At 38.7% G+C, this 21,239-nt stretch overlaps 1 protein-coding gene across 1 annotated transcript in view; it reads left to right on the top strand.

The window, feature by feature from the left end:
* The window catches only part of LOC139978458 (ADAMTS-like protein 5), a 31,812-nt gene that overhangs the window by 6,154 nt on the left and 4,419 nt on the right, over positions 1-21,239 (top strand). The window contains exons 3-11 of the mRNA XM_071988712.1: positions 2,195-2,374; positions 5,898-6,000; positions 11,150-11,289; positions 11,954-12,077; positions 12,446-12,532; positions 13,220-13,380; positions 17,327-17,531; positions 18,030-18,152; positions 21,017-21,079. Of these exons, the coding sequence (XP_071844813.1) occupies positions 2,195-2,374; positions 5,898-6,000; positions 11,150-11,289; positions 11,954-12,077; positions 12,446-12,532; positions 13,220-13,380; positions 17,327-17,531; positions 18,030-18,152; positions 21,017-21,079 (1,186 nt within the window). The remainder of the gene's footprint in view (positions 1-2,194; positions 2,375-5,897; positions 6,001-11,149; positions 11,290-11,953; positions 12,078-12,445; positions 12,533-13,219; positions 13,381-17,326; positions 17,532-18,029; positions 18,153-21,016; positions 21,080-21,239) is intronic.

The following is a 21,239-nucleotide window of genomic DNA, read 5'->3' as shown; positions in this document are numbered from 1 at the left end:
AATCTGCTCACTGTATAGTTATTATCATTCTTTTTCAATTTACAATTTAGTCCGCGATGCGCAAAACCATTAAAAGTTTTCATATTTTGAGGTAGGCTATACCTGTATACTCTACGGAGCTGCATGACTGGCCTCTGGAGCCCCGTGATGTGTCGGTTATACCGTTCTCGCCGACCTATAGGTAGTCCTTTTGACACAGTGGTGCTCAGCAGTGCATTGGCATTTTATAGGTACTTCTGCCGCAGGAGGCTGTATATAAGCATACCAAAGTGTCTCCATTGTTTAAAAAATAGAAATAAAAGAAATGTATCTATTAAAATGCTTCTCAGTGACGCCATTTTAACCTTAGACCTGGGTCAAATCTTTGTACGTATACACTTTGCTAAACTATTCGAACAAGCTGGGTACTTAATGCCGAATAAACAGAGACTTGTAGCTCTACCGATTCACAATGAAGAAGACACTCTTCTTACACAAGAGTTCGTCCAATAGTGTATTCATATATATTAGTAATATAACCACGGTAATATTCTTGACTGTGAAAGGAAAGATAAGTTACATGGAATCAAATTATATAATACATTAGTCTATACTAGAAATGCACCTGGAATTCTGAAAATAAGAAGAAATAAAAGCAAAACACATTCCTTTTGTGAAACATAAATTCTGGACACGAGACCTCGAATATCAGCATAGAGATGAGCCAGTTGCGTAAGAAACACATCTAAACGGAAAGATATATGTTATGGTGTGGATTGTACAGTGATTCGTGTTATGGTTTGGCTTACATAGTGTTACTACATTAATACGGTTGAACAACTTAATGGTATCTTTATGATATTGTTTGATGATTCGGATACCGGGCCTTTCGTCAACCCTTCATAAACGAAATCATATCTGACAGGTCCTTGACTCGGATATGAAGATGACATGGTACCTATCCTTCTTGGTCTGGTCGAATGAGGTCAAAAGGTACAAAGGTTAAAAGGGATCATGGACTTGATAAAGACTGTTAACAGTAAATATTTCTTTCTCTCTCACTCAACAGCCAATCAGACTTTGGTGATAATTTGGAGTACTGTTGGTATTTCATGATTGAATAGCTAGCTCGATTGATTATGTATACATTCGACAGCAAGCTGAGATAACCGCAGGGTGACATGATCCCGCTGCGAACATCTAAAATGTGCACGTAAAAGAAGCACCATGCTAGAAACATAAAAGTTGTCTATAACTCCCATGGGTTTAACATTGGTAGCTTAAAATGGAACAGGTATAACTATTGAAGGGCAATACACTTCCATGGTAGGTTATTATAATGTTAGCTCAGTGGTTAGCTCGGGAGTGTTAGCTCAGTGGTTAACACCGATGCCTTTCAATCATAAGGTCCCAAGTTCGAGTCATTCCAAGATTAATGTATGTCGTCCAGTTACAGAGTTGTCGACAATTGACAACTCATAATCGCGGACGTTAAATATGAATCTAAGAGACTGACTTCGGTCAGCTTGCGTTTTTGATAAGCCAATAATGGCTCCTTCGCGAGTTCCTGCTTGAAGGAGGATCTAAATTACATACATACATTATATCAGGCAAATAGTTTGATTACCAATTAACTGAACCACAACAACCGTAATGATGCCCGGTCAGGTGCAGGCAGTAATAAGTAATAAGGTTTAATGAATCAAGATAATTCGCAGTGCATAGTAAAGGCAAGTATCTATATGACCATATTTGCGCGCATCTAGCTGATACACACAGCATATGCCCACTGTAGTGTGATGTATCCCGGGACGGTGTTATTTATAATATGTGAATATGCATTCCATAAATACTGCGTTTGACGAATTAGACCTCTCACATGAGCTTCAGCTGAGAAACTTGCCAAACATCCGATCGCTCGGAACATTAGTTCTGCACTAGGATGTGCAACAAGCCATATATGTACAACGTAATGTTACACAATCAATTCAGGTGTGGTATCAACCCCCTACCCACCACCCACCACCACCACCCACCACCACCGCGACCCTCATCTATTTATATGTGTATATTTTTCGAGAACTTGGTTTCCCTGGCCCGGGACTGTATCCTTCTGACCCCGCCCCTTTTAAAACTGATTAAATATATGATAATATGCTTGTTTCTTAACAGTATAGTACTTCAACTGCGTGATTCAAATTGCCTGTTCTTACAGCTGCGTCCTGTTGGGCCTCGGAAAGGTTACTGGTCGCCTTGGAATTTATGGACTGCCTGTTCGAGAACTTGTGGAGGCGGCGTTACCTTTAGAAATCGTTATTGTCTCCATCAAAACACTCTGACAGACCTGAGCAACTGTGAAGGAGTATCGAAAGAATATAATCTATGTAACACAGAGGTAATGCTAATTACGATATATCAAATATTTATACAGGCCTATACACAATTGTAACACAGAGGTACTGCTATATCAAATATTTATATATACATAAATACAATGTAACACATAGGTTATGCTATATCAAATATTTATATAGACATAAATAGAATGTAACACAGAGGTAATGTTATATCAAATATTTATAAAGACATAAATTCAATGAAACACAGAGGTAATGCTATATCAAATATTTATATAGACAAACATACAATGTAACACAGAGGTGATGCTATCAAGTAGTTATGTAGATCTTTAAAATTGTAACACATGTAGAGGTAAGGCTATATCAAATATTTATATAGACCTATATACAATGTAAGACAAAGGTAACATATATCAAGTAGTTTATATAGACCCACACGAAGTCTGACAAAATTAATTATAACATTATTAATGTTGATGAACTCGGCTGCTGAAATCCATAACTGCATCTTCCAGATACAATTAGTCACGTGAAAGGATATATTGTAAGAAAATTACACATTGTAAGCCTATAGGCCTATACTTCAATGCCTTAAAGGGTTGGTACCATCACTTTAACAGGGTAACAAGCCACGCATATAGTATAGTCTCATGTGCAATAACTCGCTGCTGAGACTGACGTGCACGATAGGGCTTATAATTAAACTACTAACATTTTAATCTGGTCACAATTCCTTGCCATTTTTTACCAAATCTAGCGATTATCTGTCAAAGGAATGATTACAATTGATTAAAGTAAGACACCCTTCAAGATACGCCCACCCCAGCCCACCCCCTTCCCATTTCTAAATGTAGTGTTAACCGGCAGATGCTATCAGATAGGAGTGCATTCACTGATGTTTACCTACTCAACATGAACATTTTCCGTGTGATTTAACTTCGTGTAAGATATATCTATCGTCTTAAGGGGTGGTAGGGGTGGTAAGGGTGGGGGGGGGGCATTATATTATGGAGTTTAAAGGCAGCGTGCAGGTATACCTTAACCAAGAACATAGCGTAAAGCATCGATCAGTTATGTCATATTTCATGGTGACGTGTGCGTACCGTAAACTTATGACTGTAAACAAATACTTCTGACGAAGAAATCAACACATCTTGCCTCTTGATTTAAGTGAAATGGAGTATGATAAAGTCATCTGAACTGCCCTCACCGCCTCATAATTCAGTTTAGATTAGGAGTACGATCGCCCTGGGAGTTGCTATGGTTTGAGACACTGCGTGCAGTGTAGGCTACAGTATAATGTACTTCATAGTATCAATTTGTAGCTGTTTTTTCACAATCCATATTGGAATCTGGAATGTGTGGACGGTTTAATTTATAGATAATTAGTTGATTATACCTCTTGAATCAAGGCTACGTGCAAATAATTTATCCTGCCATGCTAACATAACAATATACTGGAGCACTCTGAGAATGCAGTGTATGACAAACGAATGATATTAGATGAATTTACGCAATCACGATGAGCATGCAGGGAATGAATTATGAACATGAAATAATATACTGAAATTCTTAACAGTCAAACCGGAATAAATTTATGCGCGGGAAACAAATCTTGAGGTGAGTCGAAGGCGTACTCGGTGGGTGGCCTAACAGATCATTGGGATTAGCGTTGGATAATATATATCACTGAGACTTATATACCATGACATTTTCATTAATTTGTCGTGTTCTCTTTAATAGTATATTCTGACTACTTAAAGTTAAATTTGATATCATTTAGTTCCAAAAATAAAGCTTTTTCGAGAATGTTGATGAGTAATGAGCTCATTAAACTGCTTGATAGCATCAAATCGGTTACTCAAGGAAACAGTTTCCTGGTCAAATGTAGGCCAGTCGTTCATATTATATGGCACAGGTTGTACAGGGAGTTGCACTATACTTCTATATATAATGTTTACGAAATGACCCTTTACCAACAGTTGAGGTTCATCATTTAAAGTGACTGGACTAGTAAGTCTAATACTCAGACAATTAACTCAGTTCCTCAGATGCAAACAAAGCTCAATGGGAAAACATAGGACGTCTATGATATTTTTACAACAGATTACATATTTGTCGAGGACAACTGGTGTTGAATGTCACCTAATGTTGCTCTTGTTGTTTATGTGCAATAAAAGAGAACCAATTTCCCCTTGACGTATTATAGAATCTACAAAAGCAATGTTTATCATGTACTGACGTATATTGTATCTGTTTACCTCTATACTGAGGTATTGTATCTGTTTACCTCTATACTGAGGTATTGTATCTGTTTACCTCTTTACTGACGTATTGTATCTGTTTACCTCTTTACTGAGGTATTGTATCTGTTTACCTCAATACTGAGGTATTGTATCTGTTTACCTCTATACTGAGGTATTGTATCTGTTTACCTCTATACTGAGGTATTGTATCTGTTTACCTCTGTGCTGAGGTATTGTATCTGTTTACCTCTGTGCTGAGGTATTGTATCTGTTTACCTCTGTGCTGAGGTATGGTATCTGTTTACCTCTGTGCTGAGGTATGGTATCTGTTTACCTCTGTGCTGAGGTATGGTATCAGTTTACCTCTGTGCTGAGGTATGGTATCAGTTTACCTCTGTGCTGAGGTATTTTATCAGTTTACCTCTGTGCTGAGGTATGGTATCAGTTTACCTCTGTGCTGAGGTATGGTATCAGTTTACCTCTGTGCTGAGGTATGGTATCAGTTTACCTCTGTGCTGAGGTATGGTATCAGTTTACCTCTGTGCTGAGGTATGGTATCAGTTTACCTCTGTGCTGAGGTATGGTATCAGTTTACCTCTGTGCTGAGGTATGGTATCAGTTTACCTCTGTGCTGAGGTATGGTATCAGTTTACCTCTGTGCTGAGGTATGGTATCAGTTTACCTCTGTGCTGAGGTATGGTATCAGTTTACCTCTGTGCTGAGGTATGGTATCAGTTTACCTCTGTGCTGAGGTATGGTATCAGTTTACCTCTGTGCTGAGGTATGGTATCAGTTTACCTCTGTGCTGAGGTATGGTATCAGTTTACCTCTGTGCTGAGGTATGGTATCAGTTTACCTCTGTGCTGAGGTATGGTATCAGTTTACCTCTGTGCTGAGGTATTTTATCTGTTAACCTCTGTGCTGAGGTATTTTATCTGTTAACCTCTATACCTACATATGATATACAAGGAATGTTTTTCATGTACTGAGGTATTGTATCTGTTTACCTCTGTACTGAGGTATTGTATCTGTTTACCTCTATACTAAGGTATTGTATCTGTTAACCTCTATACTGAGGTATTGTATCTGTTTACCTCTATACTAAGGCATTGTATCTGTTTACCTCTATACTGAGGTATTGTATCTGTTTACCTCTTTACTGAGGTATTGTATCTGTTTACCTCTATACTAAGGTATTGTATCTGTTAACCTCTATACTGAGGTATTGTATCTGTTAACCTTTTTACTGAGGTATTGTATGAGTTGACCTCTATACTGAGGTAATGTATCTTTTTTACTTCTATCCCTGCAGCCGTGTCCTGGAGGATCGGTCAACTTTCGTGCCATTCAGTGTTCGATGTACGATGGCTTAGATTACTATGGAGTCGTAAGACATTGGTCACCGTTGAAAGAGGGTAAGTTCAACATGAAAGCACATAGCTAGAATGGGAGCTGGTGAGGGTGTGGATGGGGATGGGGTAATACAATGACACAATTGCTATATCTGCTAGATTTTAGTGCCCGTTTCTTATGAGCTGCTCTTCCTAAGCTGGGAGCTCATAATTCTTAGTAATGAAATAAATGAAATGTGCTGTAGATTTCAATAGAGTTGATCCCTGCAGTGTACGATAGAGATTGCCATTAAGTATTGCATTCATTCTAGCTATATAATAGCATATCATTCAGCACTAGACATACAAGGGAACACTTTCCTTATATAATATGTTGTGGGATAGTCTACAGTAATACACAATCTTCACCGGATAATTTACACTAGTTTACAACACCCCGGGTATAATACTCGGGCAGAGGAGGGTTGAGACCTCTCAGCGGTTCTTATAGACGTGGACCGTGGGCTCACTGTGGTAACCATTGACTAACTGCGATAACCGTGGGCTCACTGTGGTAACATTGGATTAAGTGCGGTAACCGTGGACTAACTGCGATAACCGTGGACTCACTGCAATAACATTGGACTATGTGCGGTAATCGTGGACTTACTGCGGTAACTGTGAACTTACTGTAGTAACATTGGAATATGTGCGGTAATCGTGGACTTACTGCGGTAACTGTGGAATTACTGTAGTAACATTGGGCTATATAAGTGCGGTAACCGTGGACTCACTGCGATAACCGTGGACTCATTGATCAAATGCGGTATTATCCTGACCGGAGAAATTGGCTTAACAACACAATGACGAAAATGTTTGTTCAAAACGCGCTGACACGTGACCTTCGACTCCACCTGTAAGGTGAGGATTAAGCATTATACAGGCCCAATGACTAATCTCTTGTTTATACTTGTACTATGCCATATGGCAAATCGACTGTTTGTGGTAATACGTAATGATGAATATAACAAACTGAGACGGATGCATATCAAGTAGGAAGGATACCATGACTTAATGGTTGTTAAATTAGGTCAATGGTTAGTACTTGATCCAGGAAATGTTATTCTTCACCCGAATGCTTCCCAACATAATACACCTAATTCAAAGGTTTGTCGATTGCTCTCTTTGTTCCACTTCTGAAAAGCAATAACTTTGCGAGTCAAACTTGCAATGAAACTAACCGCATGTTGCATTAAAAGAGAAGCAAGATCAGTCAATATCGTTGGTCTAAGTGACAGATATAGCTGTCATGAATAACTCCCTCCCCTCCCCCACCCCACCTCCCCCACCCTCACTCCCTCCACACCTCCACAGACAGGAGACACAAACCCAACCATCTTCATTGATCTAAGTGACAGAGAGAATTGTCATAAAAACTTCCCAAAACAGCTAAGACCTTATTCCATTTAGGAGATATGTCGGCAGATTAATACTCCAGCCTTTACAACTTATGCTAAAGACTTTACCAAGTCTACATATAACATCATGAAGCAACCTCTGTTTCAATGTCTTTTCTTTATTTATTACAATGTTTTCTGAAATGTGAAATGGGTTTTACCTTGTGGAATCTAAAAAGTCGAAGCCCGTAACGTGTTCTAATAGCAGCGTTGTTGTCACTGTCAACACTGTTCTAACGTGAAAATATGAACAGAAAAACGCAGAGAAAGTGAAATGTCTCAGATCCTAGTGACACTATATGACATCACAGATTTACAACATTACAGCCACCAAACTCGACATTTAAACTTAACTAAACGGAAACCAGTTTTTAGCTGTTTTGGAGAGTTGTTCTTTTCAAAGGTCTCCGACATATAAAGTTAAGATGATAGCTGGATTTGTGTCTCCTTTAAAGCAACATTTTGTAGGATTGGTTCATGAAATACATATAATCATGTTTGTACAGACATATATAAATGAGAATTCACTTCAGCTGAAGGAATATCATATGAATAAAGTTTCCGGGCCACAACTTGTCAGGATGTGGTTTGTTATTGCTTACTTCTTCTTAATATTTAATTCTAAAATATTCCGTCACTTTTCAGTCAATTAGTTTTCCCTGACGAAAACAAACATGATTAAATGCTTAGAATCAAATGTAATAAAGAACCATTTCACTCCATCCATATACTTTGCTCAATATGTGTATGTTATAGACCTCCATAGGCCAAACACACACATAGCCTACTCTCAGGTCGCCGTTTGATGACCTGATGGCCGAGTTCTAGAACCCGTACAAGCGTCAGGAAGTTGTTCAATCTTGTTCCACTATTTAATTTTTGCCTTTAGCTATTTTTATATAATTTGATACATATCTGAGTAAGCTTCTAGATATTATAATAACCTTGAAAACGTGTCATCGATAAAGTTCACATCAAACAACTGACAATGATTCTTGCAAATCCATACTTCAGCTATTTCCATTTAAGAGGACCCATATGATTGGCTTTACTATATACTTGCAGCAAACGATCGCTTGTCAATGAAATTGAGACCATGTCTCTAAAGAAAGACATTCTAAACACGTTATGCTGCTTGTTCAAAGATTTCTTTTAGTAATACAAACGATAGAAGTAAATCATATTAACACGACCCTTAGGGCAATGTATATTTTTGATTGAATCGAATTTGTCATGCTCTATTTCCGCGCACAGGACGCGCCTATAGCAACGCGGTTAATGATCCACTATATAGGGCATATTGTACTTTTCATTTTTCTGTTTATTTAAAGTATGACTTGAAGCAGGATTTTAGTCTTGATATTAGTGCAGCCCTAAATATTAATATAACTGGTAAGCCATTGTTGTTATATATTCTAAGAACTCCTCCCAAACATGTTCTTGTAACTTCGTGTAACCTTGGACAACAATCAACACCATTTGTCCTTGCAACATTTGTAATGTACTGTAAACACGTCTTTTGAGATTATCAAACTCTTACGGTTTCTCATTGAATGTTGTGATGCATGATTTGCATCCAAGGAAATGACTTAATGGTCTATGTATATTAGACTTACTAGTCCAGTCACTTTAATTGATGGCCGTTACTTGTTAAAGGGATCATTTCTCAAAACTTATAGTAATCCAACCTGGACTAAGATGGTCTTTCTTAATGGTCTCAAATTTAATTTGGTTGCCACAGTCATAAACCTTTAACCGTCATTATTATCACCCTAAGTATGTTTGCTGTTAGGAGTCAAATAATTCTCAATCATATTCAAACTTTGACATATATTTATTACAGATCTCAAAACCATTGCCCTTCATGTAGACAGGTAACTGTCTGCTACTATCCTTCGCAACTCAGCTGGAAGTAATTTGGAATGTCAATGTGTCAAAGTAATATTCACGCGTACAGATATTCTATTCTTCAGGCTCACATATCTCTCTGGTTGCATATGTTCAGCTGCTTAAAGTATGTACGCTGTCAGCCGTTCAAGTATACAATTGAGAACGTTGTGTCCTACAAAATAGGACGTTATACTTTATGTTGTTCATTGGCAAACTCTGCAAGGTCCTTGCTTTATTTCATCTTTGCTGTTCAGTGCAGTTGACTTAAGTCAGGTAGATTACCTTTCCAGGTACGGCATCTTCATTGGGACAATTAGCCTGCGTGTGGCGACGTCAACCCACAATGCAATTCTCATCACCGATTCAGGCTCTTCTCCAATCATTGGGTCAAGACCCACTGAGAAGGTTCGGTGACCTGTTTTTCTGCCTCTAGTCTTAGCTGATGATGATGTGTTAAAATTTACCCCGTTGAAATCAATCGCCCAGATGTAACTTGTATTCTGACTGTTGAAAGTGATGGCAGTTTTAGTTTGTTGTGAATTACTGTAATCAAATTAATGCCAGGGGCGAATGCGAGAGGTCAAGTTTTGAAGACCATGTGGATTTCTTCTGTCTGCATGTGTTGCATCCAGAGATAATAACCATATACCGTCAGTGCTATATCGTATCTGCAGATGGATTTGTCTGTGTCCTTACACATTGGTTGCGTTCACACGGTATCAAGCACTCGTCATCAGATCACACTCTGATGACGAGCACGTTATCAGATCACAGGCAAACACCGTGGTCACGAGCTCGTGATTACGATCCCGAATCGGCAAGGGATCAGATCACGAACGCGTTACTCATGTCACGATTATATAGTCATATGAACGCTCACGTGATCTGATAACGTGTTTACGTTTTGTCTTTGACAATGGTTACCACATACAACGATACTGCATCTCATGTATAGAGAATATCACAATGTAGCATACGGCATTGTGTCAACTGCACTAGACCAACTGCAGTCAGTGTAATAGTTTTAGGAGGTACAATATGACATATTGTGGTGATGTTTGTCCCGACAGAGTCTCTAATTTCTGGACAACGCCATAAACTAACAAAACAAAACTTCTCCAAACGTCATTGATACAATACACACAACGAACAATTGAACACCATCAAGGGATCCATTTTATTTTGACAAATCGGAACCTGATCATACGTCGATATTTTCGAGTTAAAGCGCCAAATAGTTTCGATAAAATGTCGCAATTTCGACGTTAAATGCCGAAATTTCTACAAACTTCTCATATAACAGTCGAAATTTCGAGAAGAGAAATTCGAATGTTTGTAGCATGTACATAATTAAGTTTTGTGGTATATATACTAAAATTAAAACTAATTGGTCTATCGAGCATGGTCAAGACAATTTTATGTTACTCGACAAGAGTTGGCAAAGTGTTAAAACTTTCGCCTCTCTCAAAAATAGTTATCTCAGATAGGAGGAATGATAAGTTTAGGCCTACTCTTTACCGAACATATAGATCATTGGCATCGTACAATGATCCTATGGACCCGACCTGGACCCATGGACCCAGACACTGGGTCCCATACATGGACCCGGACATGGACCCAGATATGGACCCAGACATGGACCCAGACGTGAACCCAAACACTACCAATTCCATCCCGCTAAACATGTGGGAGATCACAAATCAGACTGCCTGCATGGAACATCTCCCTCATAAAACATCGCCGTCAGATATTTTATATGTTCTCGACAACCCCTGACAACCAAACTGGGGTGGGCAAGGGCTTGACACACCTGTCATCGCCGGGCCTGCATATGTTCGTAACATTAGTGTGTTTAGTACAAACCTTTTATGTTCTTTTCTCAATAGCTAATGATGGATGTAACTTACTCTGTGAGAAAAACGTGGATGCAACTAACACCATCAGTAGGAACCTTGGAGTCGTCGTAGATGGAACACAATGCAGGAAAAACAATGGAGGAGGAGTCTGTATCAAAGGTCAATGTAGGGTAAGGATGAACTTGTGAATTTATGAACCGCTTCTCAGTAAATTGCACCCCTCCCCCCCCCCCAAAAAAAACACCCTAGTTCCTCCACCATGAGGATATTGGACGGTCTCTGCCAACATCGGAGAGGTGTTTCTGGACCCACATCCATTTCGTGGGGCACCATAGTATGAGGTTTCATGTCCGATCCATTCTTGTACGTCACCATGGTTAATTCCCCCCCCCCCCACTCTAACTTAAATTAAATTTAGGAATCCATCTTTCGAAAGCGTTGATGAGTTCTATGGTAGACTTGTAGAGTGATAAAATATTCCGACAATGTGAATGAGTACAAGGTCCCCAGCATGAGTACAAATGCAAATTCACAAATACGAGTAAGCTGCGTGATTTTCAACTCTTGTGAGTACACAAACGAGTTCGGACTCGATTCATACAAGTCTGTCGTATGCTAAACTACGCAGATCAGCCACTCTATTGAGGAGTCCAAAATTTACGGTAACTAAAAGGAACAAAGACTTGTCAAAAATATCAGATTTTGAAGTGTTTTATAGCTTGAGTCAAATTCTGTGTTAGAAGTTGTCGATGTAAACAGATAGCCCCCTGCCCCACTTACTTCCATCCCACGAGTATTTAGGGGTGTTACCTTTTCTCTTTCCATGACCGGCAGAGCGTAGGCTGTGATAACCAACTGGATTCACTAATGCGATACGACAGCTGCGGGGAATGCGGTGGAACCAACCACTCTTGTGGTTTCTTTTCAGGGACATTCACAACCAAAGTAGCAGAAGAAGGTTTGTAAATGAAATGTTTGTTTGATGGTTGGTTTTTTCATAGTTAATTAGTGAAACTCTACAATCTACAGTATAAGTAACCATCAAACACCGCTCAACACTGACTGCCATCTTTAGTATATGACTGCCCAGGATTAATGACCTAATGCCAACATACTGATGCCTGCCTATACCCATTAATGCCAGTATACTGATGCCTACCCATTAATGCCAACATACTGATGCCTGCCTACCCATTAAATCAGTTTGACAAAAGGATCTTGAGAACAGACAATTAATTATTTTGATGAAACTTTAAGCAAAATATTACCCAATTTGGTTCGATTACTTTTTTCCAAAACATGAGTTTCCTTTTGATCTTCTTGCAGAGCTGTTCCACTACTACGATGTGTTGACATTTCAACCTGGAACGACGAATATCACAGTGGAAGAAGCAAGTGACGTGAACTATCTCGGTAATATATTCAGTTTTTAATTTTACTTTCTTCATAATAATATCTCGGACGCATATTTACCAGCGAGTAAATATCGGGATATCATGAACGTAGTGTATCAGTGTACAGACATGCCGAAGGGTCTCCGATTGTTTGACGATCGCAAACACCATATCTTCTTTATGGAGGCCCTATATACCTATTCCTTTCCCATCATCTTTAGTTACCCCTCACCTTCTGAATTAGAAGTGGACAGATCAAGAAGAGAGTGTAAAAAAAATTACTCGGAAAAAATCAGAGAAACTAGAGGAATATTATAACGAAAATAAACGAAATACATGATATTACGCTTCAGTCAGGGCTGTTTGTAGAGGAAAGAGGAACTAATACCTTGATTCCGTGGGAAGATGTTTGTAGGCGGTGTTTCAATCTCTAAATGGTAGTGGCACTACCCCCCCCCCCCACTGAGGGGAGGAGGTGGCTGTTGAAATTGACCAACGTATCGAGATGTTAATTATATATGACATCAGTTGACCCGGAGATTCCTTCCGTCCCCTTCCCAGCTGCTCAGGCGGCTAAACATCTTGGTTTTATAAACTGAGGTTAAGTCAGCATAATCATAATATGATTCGACTATGATGACAATCATTAATTAATTTAACGCACGAAAGGTGACATTCCCATGCGATTATTCTCTTATTTCAATAGCTGTAAGCGTGAACGACCGATTTTATCTAAATGGTAACTGGGCAGTAAATCATCCGGGTACTTTCACAGTAGCAGGGGCGCCTTTTACATACCAAAGGCGAAGAGATGGGTATGAAAAGATCACCAGTCCCGGGCCAGTCAATTCTGTAGTCCAGATATCGGTAAGCTGAGAGTCTTTTCCGTTCCGGATTCTATAGTTTCTCTCTGATTTCTGTCACTTTTTTTTCTTCTTGTGTTTGTTAAAAGATTGAACATGTTTGGTAGACACTTGAGCACAACATGTCCAGTCATGACAATGTCATCGTTTTTAGCCTTCCTCACTAAGATATATTGTTGTATTTTAAGTATTGGATTTTACTGGCTAGTTTTCTGGTTAGTTTAGTGGTTAGTTTATTGGTTAGTTTTCAGTTTTAGTGTTACCTTCTTGTTTGTATTTTATACTTTTTTTTAAATATTTGAATTATGTAAAAGCGCCTCTGATCATGCTTTATGGAATTTTTCTTGCGCTTTATAAATACATTTTTATTATTATTTATTATTATATGATATAGTTATACGGCATCAACTTGTATTTTTATAGTAACCTGCAGTACTGGAAGTTGATATTTTCATCGTCACATCGTTGAAGCATCGTCAAACAATTATCATTTCTGGGTTTGTATGTTCATATTTTGGTGATAGTATCTACAGACAGCTTTCACAATTTGTTGATATAATTACGTTGTCTGATCTGATAACAACAGCAAAACAACAAACAACAACAGTTCTATAGATCTCAAGAATGTGGCAAAGAAGAGAGGAGTGGTTCGGATTTCAATATAGGTGTCAAATACTTATCGAAAGATAGGTCATCGGGTTAAGTTTGGCGACAAAACATGAAACGGTCTGCATCGAATAGCACGGTATTTACAGTATCTACTGTATTCTCTATGTGTATCGGGTGTACGGTATATGTGAAGCAGCCCCTTGTATATATGTTGTGCTGTATGTGTCTTGAGGTTGCAAGGCTCTCTACTCATTTTCAAAGGTTTCAAACTCCGTTTTGTCCCTTTTCTTTAATTATGTTCGGCTGACAGCTGTGGACATGTAAAGCAATCGTCATGTCCCAGACTAAACAATGGTTTATTGCTCCCAGGTCCGCATGTGCCTTAGGAGTGCAACTAACGATAATATCCTATATAGATATATAGGTCTGCCTATTCACTTCAAATCTATAACTTCCACAGTGTGTTATTAATTGTCATTTAACTGTATCTTCAGGACACACGGGGAACGTCGCATGGTGATTTAAATTGTATAGACACTTGTTGAAAAATAGAATATTTACTGACATCTTTCAACAGAACCGAGCACAGACTTATATATCACCACATCCTTTGTTCCTACAACCAATCTGATATTTTGCTTCAAACTGTCTATTTACACATCCGAATTACGACCAAGAGCCTGCTGAAAAGTAGGTCGATTTTGATGAAGCTCTGATGGAACTCCGCTCCTCCACACTGCTCAGTTGTATATATTAATGGATTACTCGCTCGAATGTTCTAGAGTATTTTATAGATGCTCTAAGCTTAAAAAGGAGAAGGGATTGGGGTTGGACATCACTTCTTATTGTCATCTTCCTCTCATTATGGAATGGAAGGACAAACTTGGGAAGTTGCTATACTTCTTGGTCTCCAAGTTCATAATACAATGTTTTATCATGGAAAGATAATATGACGACACGAATAGGTTACTGTTTTGATGGTAACATGATTATGTCTGTAAACGCAATTAAGGTACAGGGGCCAATATTTGTGCAGCAACCGATTCGTCCCGTCAGGTCACTATCTTTCCTTCTTGACCTTTACCACTTGATACGTGTTTTTAAAACTATGCCCCCTCTCCGACAAAATGAATCACGAAGCGCGTAAGTACATTTCTTGTTTTCTGAAACATTTCAAGAAATAGAAGTGTAACAGTGGTCAACTTAGTAATTAAAAAGAAATAGCCTACCGTCCATTAACCCAAACAGCCATTAGGTTTTTCATAGTCATAAATATAGACTGCGTGAAATTGAACTAGATTCGGTGTAGTATTTGTAACTGTTGAATCATTGTGTATTGTTTACATACGTAGGTGTCGCGCTCCTGTGCAATCAAACACTTCTTTGTATGAATAGATAATATCCCATGCAAAAAAAAAGTGCCATAACGAGATAGCACATAATTAGGTCGAGGACAGACTGTCAAAATATAGCCGAACATGTTTCATATAACAATAAAAAAGCTAAGAAATGAACTCAAATTTTGGGAAAAGTAAAATGCCATTGAAGTCTTCATACATAATTTACTACCATATATGTTTCTTTCGCTGTCTCTCTCAGAGGAGTGTAAATCTTTAATTTCGTCCTCCCCAACGGTTGACAATCATCTTAGGATATGACCTTTTCTAGTAAAGCACACATTTTCATTCTCTAAGATTTCTATAAGGTAGGCCTATGTGCTGATGGACGTTGTGCTTTATCATATCAATTGACGATGGAATATTTACATTCACTCGTGCAGCTTTCGGCAAAATCTCTTTTTTTTTCAATTTTGTCAGCAAGTTAGCAAAACTCGCATGATATTATCTCCATTTCGAGAAATAATATGTTGAATTTCTGACAAGATGGTAGTCAAGTATATCTCATGTTCCATGCATCGTAGAGACAGTAGAGACATGAACCACTGTATTGACTCCCTTGTATGAGCCGGTGCGTTTGTACGTCTCTATCGACAAGGCTTAATAGACACACTAAATGGACTACACCCTTGGAAGATATGATGCATTTGTCAGTTGTATACTCCTTGTTCATTAAGACATCGACAGACAGTTGCAGAGGTCGGCTCGTAAAGATTGCTTGTTTGTATATATACGTCATGCTACATCGCCGCCATGTTGATGATGGGTTTACTGACAGATCGGGAATGTAGGGATGCAAACCATTTACTACGATATTCAATCCGCCTTGTCGCTGGTAGCCTCCCCTCGCCAGACAGGCATTATTTAACCGACAAGGTTGACCAGGAAATTGACTTCTTTAAATGACAATAAGTATTGCCCTGCACCCAAACCACCCCCCCCCCACCCACCCCTTCAAAGAACACACATACTCACACACACACATTTAACATCCTAACATTGCAAAAGAGTTACCAAAATGCAGGAGATTCTTACCCACCAAACTCCTATGTTCTTATCAGAAGCAAATAAACATCTCTGAGTTACTTTATATTCTTTGCAAAAATGAAAATAGGAATCCATGCGATGGTGATAGCGCGCTTGTGTGTGTATGTGTGTGTATGTGTGCATATAACACCTGCCTGTATACACATATTGGTTGAACTTCACACTTGGCATGAAGACGATGAGTGGTTTAGAAAAACTCTAGTGAAATTGTTAGAAGTCTGACAACCTTGTGAACCTTGTGAACCTGATAACTGCAAATGTAAAGGCAGGGATGAACGTAATGCTTGATATTTAGATCCAGATTAGTGAGTGTAATAACCTTTCTATTTCTATGAATGTCAAAGGTCATTTGAGGTCAACAGAAGTCAGAAACTTTTGCAAATATACAAACTCTTTAATTAAAGCATGAATGAAATGCAGATGTATGTGCACTTTGGGTAAACGACTTTGCATTGAAATCATTAATGTTCAAAGCTAGTGTGTAGTGTTATCGTTGTAAGTACTCAGTATAAAATGTTTTAAAGAATTATAATTTCCGCATTTCTTGCCATATTTATGCTATCGTTTAGGTCTATAATTTGGTCTACATTTTGTGCTAATATCTTCCTTTTTGGGCATGCTCATAAAGGGGGTCAACACACCTCACCCACACCCCACCCCTCCCCCTCTTATTCCTGATCCTCGCCTGAATACCAATCTTTCGATGTAAGAGTCTTTTATTCACCCTTGTAAAAAAAATTCTAAAGATATAAAGTGCCACAGTGTGTAGGGACAAATGTGTGCTGGTGTTCTAAGTTAATAAACTAAACTTTGTTATGTACATTAGGGGTAAACAGAGCCTATTCCATGTCACTGTATTACTCACTTTAAATACTTTCCATCCATTCTTCGTACCAGATTATTGTTCGAACAGAAAATCCGGTTGTCATATACGAGTATTACGTACCGCCAATGCAGCATGTACAGCCTGAAGTACCAACAGACTTAGGCAACACCATTGGATCAAACACCGCGATTGTTGACGAACCGGTTCATAACCCATTGGTGCCGGTTGTAGACGAAACCGTCACAGAGAAGGATAATAGCCAGGAGGATAAAACGGGTAGGTTTTGGGTATCGGCCTAGAAGCGTTAAATTGCATTAAAGCACGGGCATGCACCTGAATGTCATTAATTCATTTAATCTCGTTACTATCATTGAAATGATGAGAAGATATTCGACTTAAACAATAATGTAATACCATCTGCATTCATTATTGTTCCTATCCTACACATGTCCTTCATTTGGTGTCAGTAACGTTTATCTCCTATGTGTTTATTATATAGGGAGTCATTCAATTACACTAATAACTTGTATGTGCATGGCTTGATTTGTCTTCATGCAAATGAGAACCACGTGACCTAGTTTAACTTCATATACAAACAAATTGATTAATATTTTAACTTACTTCACGCGATCAATTTTGAGATCATTGAATGTCAATCATTTGAGCACATTTCGGTTATTACAGACTTAACCGTTAGTTTATAATGACACAGAACGGTAAACAGTTTGACTAACTCTATACTGATATATAAGTTTATGTATCATACGTTGACAGAATCCGCCAAGAAGTCTGACAAAAGTGAAAAATCAAAAACCAAAAACAAGAAAAAGAAACCGGGACGGCAACAAAAGGAGCCAAAGAAAAAGAAGAAGAAGCCTACAAAACAGGAAGTGAAAGGTAACATATATAGAACAATACAACAGGAATTGAAAGGTAACATATTACAACATATTCAACGGGTGGACAGTATACTGTTACACTACCCCCCCTTCCGTCCCCCTTCCGTCCCCCTTTCGTCCCCCTTCCGTCCCCCTTCCGTCCCCCTTCCGTCCCCCTTCTGTTGATTGACAAATTGTCGTGCCCATGAAATGCAGTGGTCATTATTTATAAACTGTGTAATCTCTGATATAGTATCGTGCGGACCTCATGCGACTATTCAGGGATTCAAGTTAGTTATAATTTGGTGAGACGGGTCCTCGAAGTACAATCTGCTTATCCTCGATGAAATGTTACATTAGATATATGGGAGTGACCTAGATTCCAGCGTTATGTAGTAACATGCAATAAGAACCCACAGAATGCACATTAACCATCGAATTCCGTTAACTTTACATACAATATTGAACGTAACGAGACAGTTCTTAAGTGGAATAGACATTTAACCAGTTTGTTCCCCCTGTATAACATGAACGAGTTCCGTGCAAAATATGATTTTAAAATCCACCACTGAATTCACGGGGTATCTCTCTCTACGGAATGTTGGTAATGACATTTAGGAACTCATTGATGTTTACGACTCGCACCTGCTTGTTGAACTATAGGATATATTTACGTTGTTTCTGCTGACACGCACATACACAGGGGAATGTCCAAATATCTCAACAACTTAGACCGTCAGGAAATCAGATTAATAGCCACATGGATGATCATGAAGGTGCTACCATCAATCCAACGACTGCTAATATTAACATATTATAAACACCGCATGAGGGAATATACACTGTAGACTAACCAAGCTCAACTCGGTTACGTGGTACAATGCTATAACGTCATACAAGTGATAAAAACTCTAATGAATTCATTACAAGTATTTCTAATATCTTTTTGTTTCTTCTTTGTGGCATGTTACGTGACAAAGCACTTCAGACATTAATACTAAATACGGTTGGCATGACAAAACCACCTTTGGTTGGTATAGATTGGTACAGACCAATAACCATAGATATATAGGTTTGGTAAATTTGTTTTGAGTAATCAAATTCTAATTATAGTATTGATGGGTCGTCTGTGAAGTGCGAGCTAACTGTTTTCAGAAGTCAAGGAATATGTGTACAAGATGGAATGTATGGAAGCTTGTAGCGAAACATTGATGTATAATTTATGTAGTATTCGTGAGAATGACAACCAGTGGGGGGGGGGGGGGATTTCTTTACTTAGCTGATGAACATCGTTTCAACAGTGTGCACAAAGCACTGGGTTGCAATGCCGTGTATATAATGCAAAGGCCCTATGTAGGATTGTCAGTTTCCATTTCTTCTGCGTTCTAAGATTGATAGATTACTCCGTAGTTTCAGTTGATCTCCTAATACATCACATGGTGGAATATGGCGTTCCAAATATTCAATAACTAGATATTCCCGGTTTTTCGGTCGAAACACTTGGATTATCGACCGATAAACCAGGATTACGCCCGATAAACGTTCGAAAATCCGACATAACGCTGATAAACTTAGATTATCAGTAGAAATCCAATGGATTATCGGTTCAAAACCTGGGTCGTATCCCCAACAAACCCGGATTTTCTCTTGAAACCTTGGCATATCGGCTATAATCTTGAAAGATGAGCGAAACCTGGATTTAAGACCTTTAATCCAGCTATATCGACCCGGAAAATCCTACATTTGGGCATTTGGCTGGCCATGGGCGTAACATCATTGCGACACATAGTTATACAGCCTTCATACAAGGGGACTGGGGACTCTTTCTTTGGTGACTTTTCTTAAAAGTATTACTTCTTAATGTAAACACATTTAACTGGTATATATAAAATGCGTGATTTCTCTAAAGTGACGTAACGTTTACATCGTAACAGGACTTTTGATCAGAAAGCAGGTTCCTATACCGGTTTACCATATCATGTTCACTTTATGTTAGTTTCATTTGCATACATGGGAACCATGGTTACACATTAACATTCAATCATTGTATGTAATGAAGAGAAGGTAAATTACACATCTGAAAATATGAATTACAAAATTTTCTACAGCAAAAAACAGTATTGTGAAACACCCTAAATCCAAACCTTCCATCGTCCAATGCATATTCCAAACATGAAGTGTCGGTGATTTTGAGATAAGGGAGGCCTGCGCTGGCTAGACTTTCTATTTGAACTTCAACGTCATACTCTGATTTAATTATGAAGGCCAGCTATGGTCTGCTTTGATGGACCTCTTAATTTAGTGGCGTATCAGTGACGTCGCGCAGAGATAAAAGCTGATCGGTAGCCTGCCTGTAAGGGTTTCTGGCAAAGCAACCGCGACTACGTGGGCCAGAATGTCATGATGAGAGTTGTCGGGGTGAGCAGGGAGGAGGGGGGGTAGGGTGTCAAACTTATCACATCACTCCGTGTGTCATAGTGTTGCCAAATCTTCCTAGTAACACACAACGATATGACAAGCACTAAGAGGTTTTTCATCCTTTTCACAATACGTGTCAATAAACCGTCTTAAATACACCAACTGTCTCAATAAACTGTCTCGTTGAAGTGTGATGATATAGTCAATTAACTGTCTCAATATCGATAAAGTATATTTAGAGTGGCACTAAAAGGCTTGCTAAACTTGGAGCATGAGTGACCATTATTCGACTTCTAGCATATTTGAGGGCAAATCCGGTAACCTCAGTGCACTGCTAAAATTGAAGAGACCGTTTCGATTGCTTTAATAGATGTGCTCCCATTCCCCCACCTATCTATTGAGTTACCACGTTGCACGCGACATCGTGGTACATTTCACTATTTCATTTACTTTTCATTTTCACAGAATTATGCGGCCCGTGTGCCAGGGTTAAAGGAAAAGTTAGAAACTTCTGCCATAGCGATTTTGGTACGTAACTCAACTCATCTACACCATACAGTAAAATCTTGATATTTCAAGTGTAAAATCTACCATATGGCTGCAAAAATAACTTCTATCTCTCTCTCTCTAGGCTGTAGCCTAAAGTGGGTCTCATGAGTTTCGACACTCATTTTGATCATTAACATGG

This window comes from Apostichopus japonicus, chromosome 13, assembly GCF_037975245.1.
Source record: "Apostichopus japonicus isolate 1M-3 chromosome 13, ASM3797524v1, whole genome shotgun sequence".
Lineage (NCBI taxonomy): Eukaryota > Metazoa > Echinodermata > Holothuroidea > Aspidochirotida > Stichopodidae > Apostichopus > Apostichopus japonicus.
The sequence above is the reverse complement of the archived record's forward strand: the minus strand, read 5'-3'. Positions and strand labels throughout refer to the sequence as shown.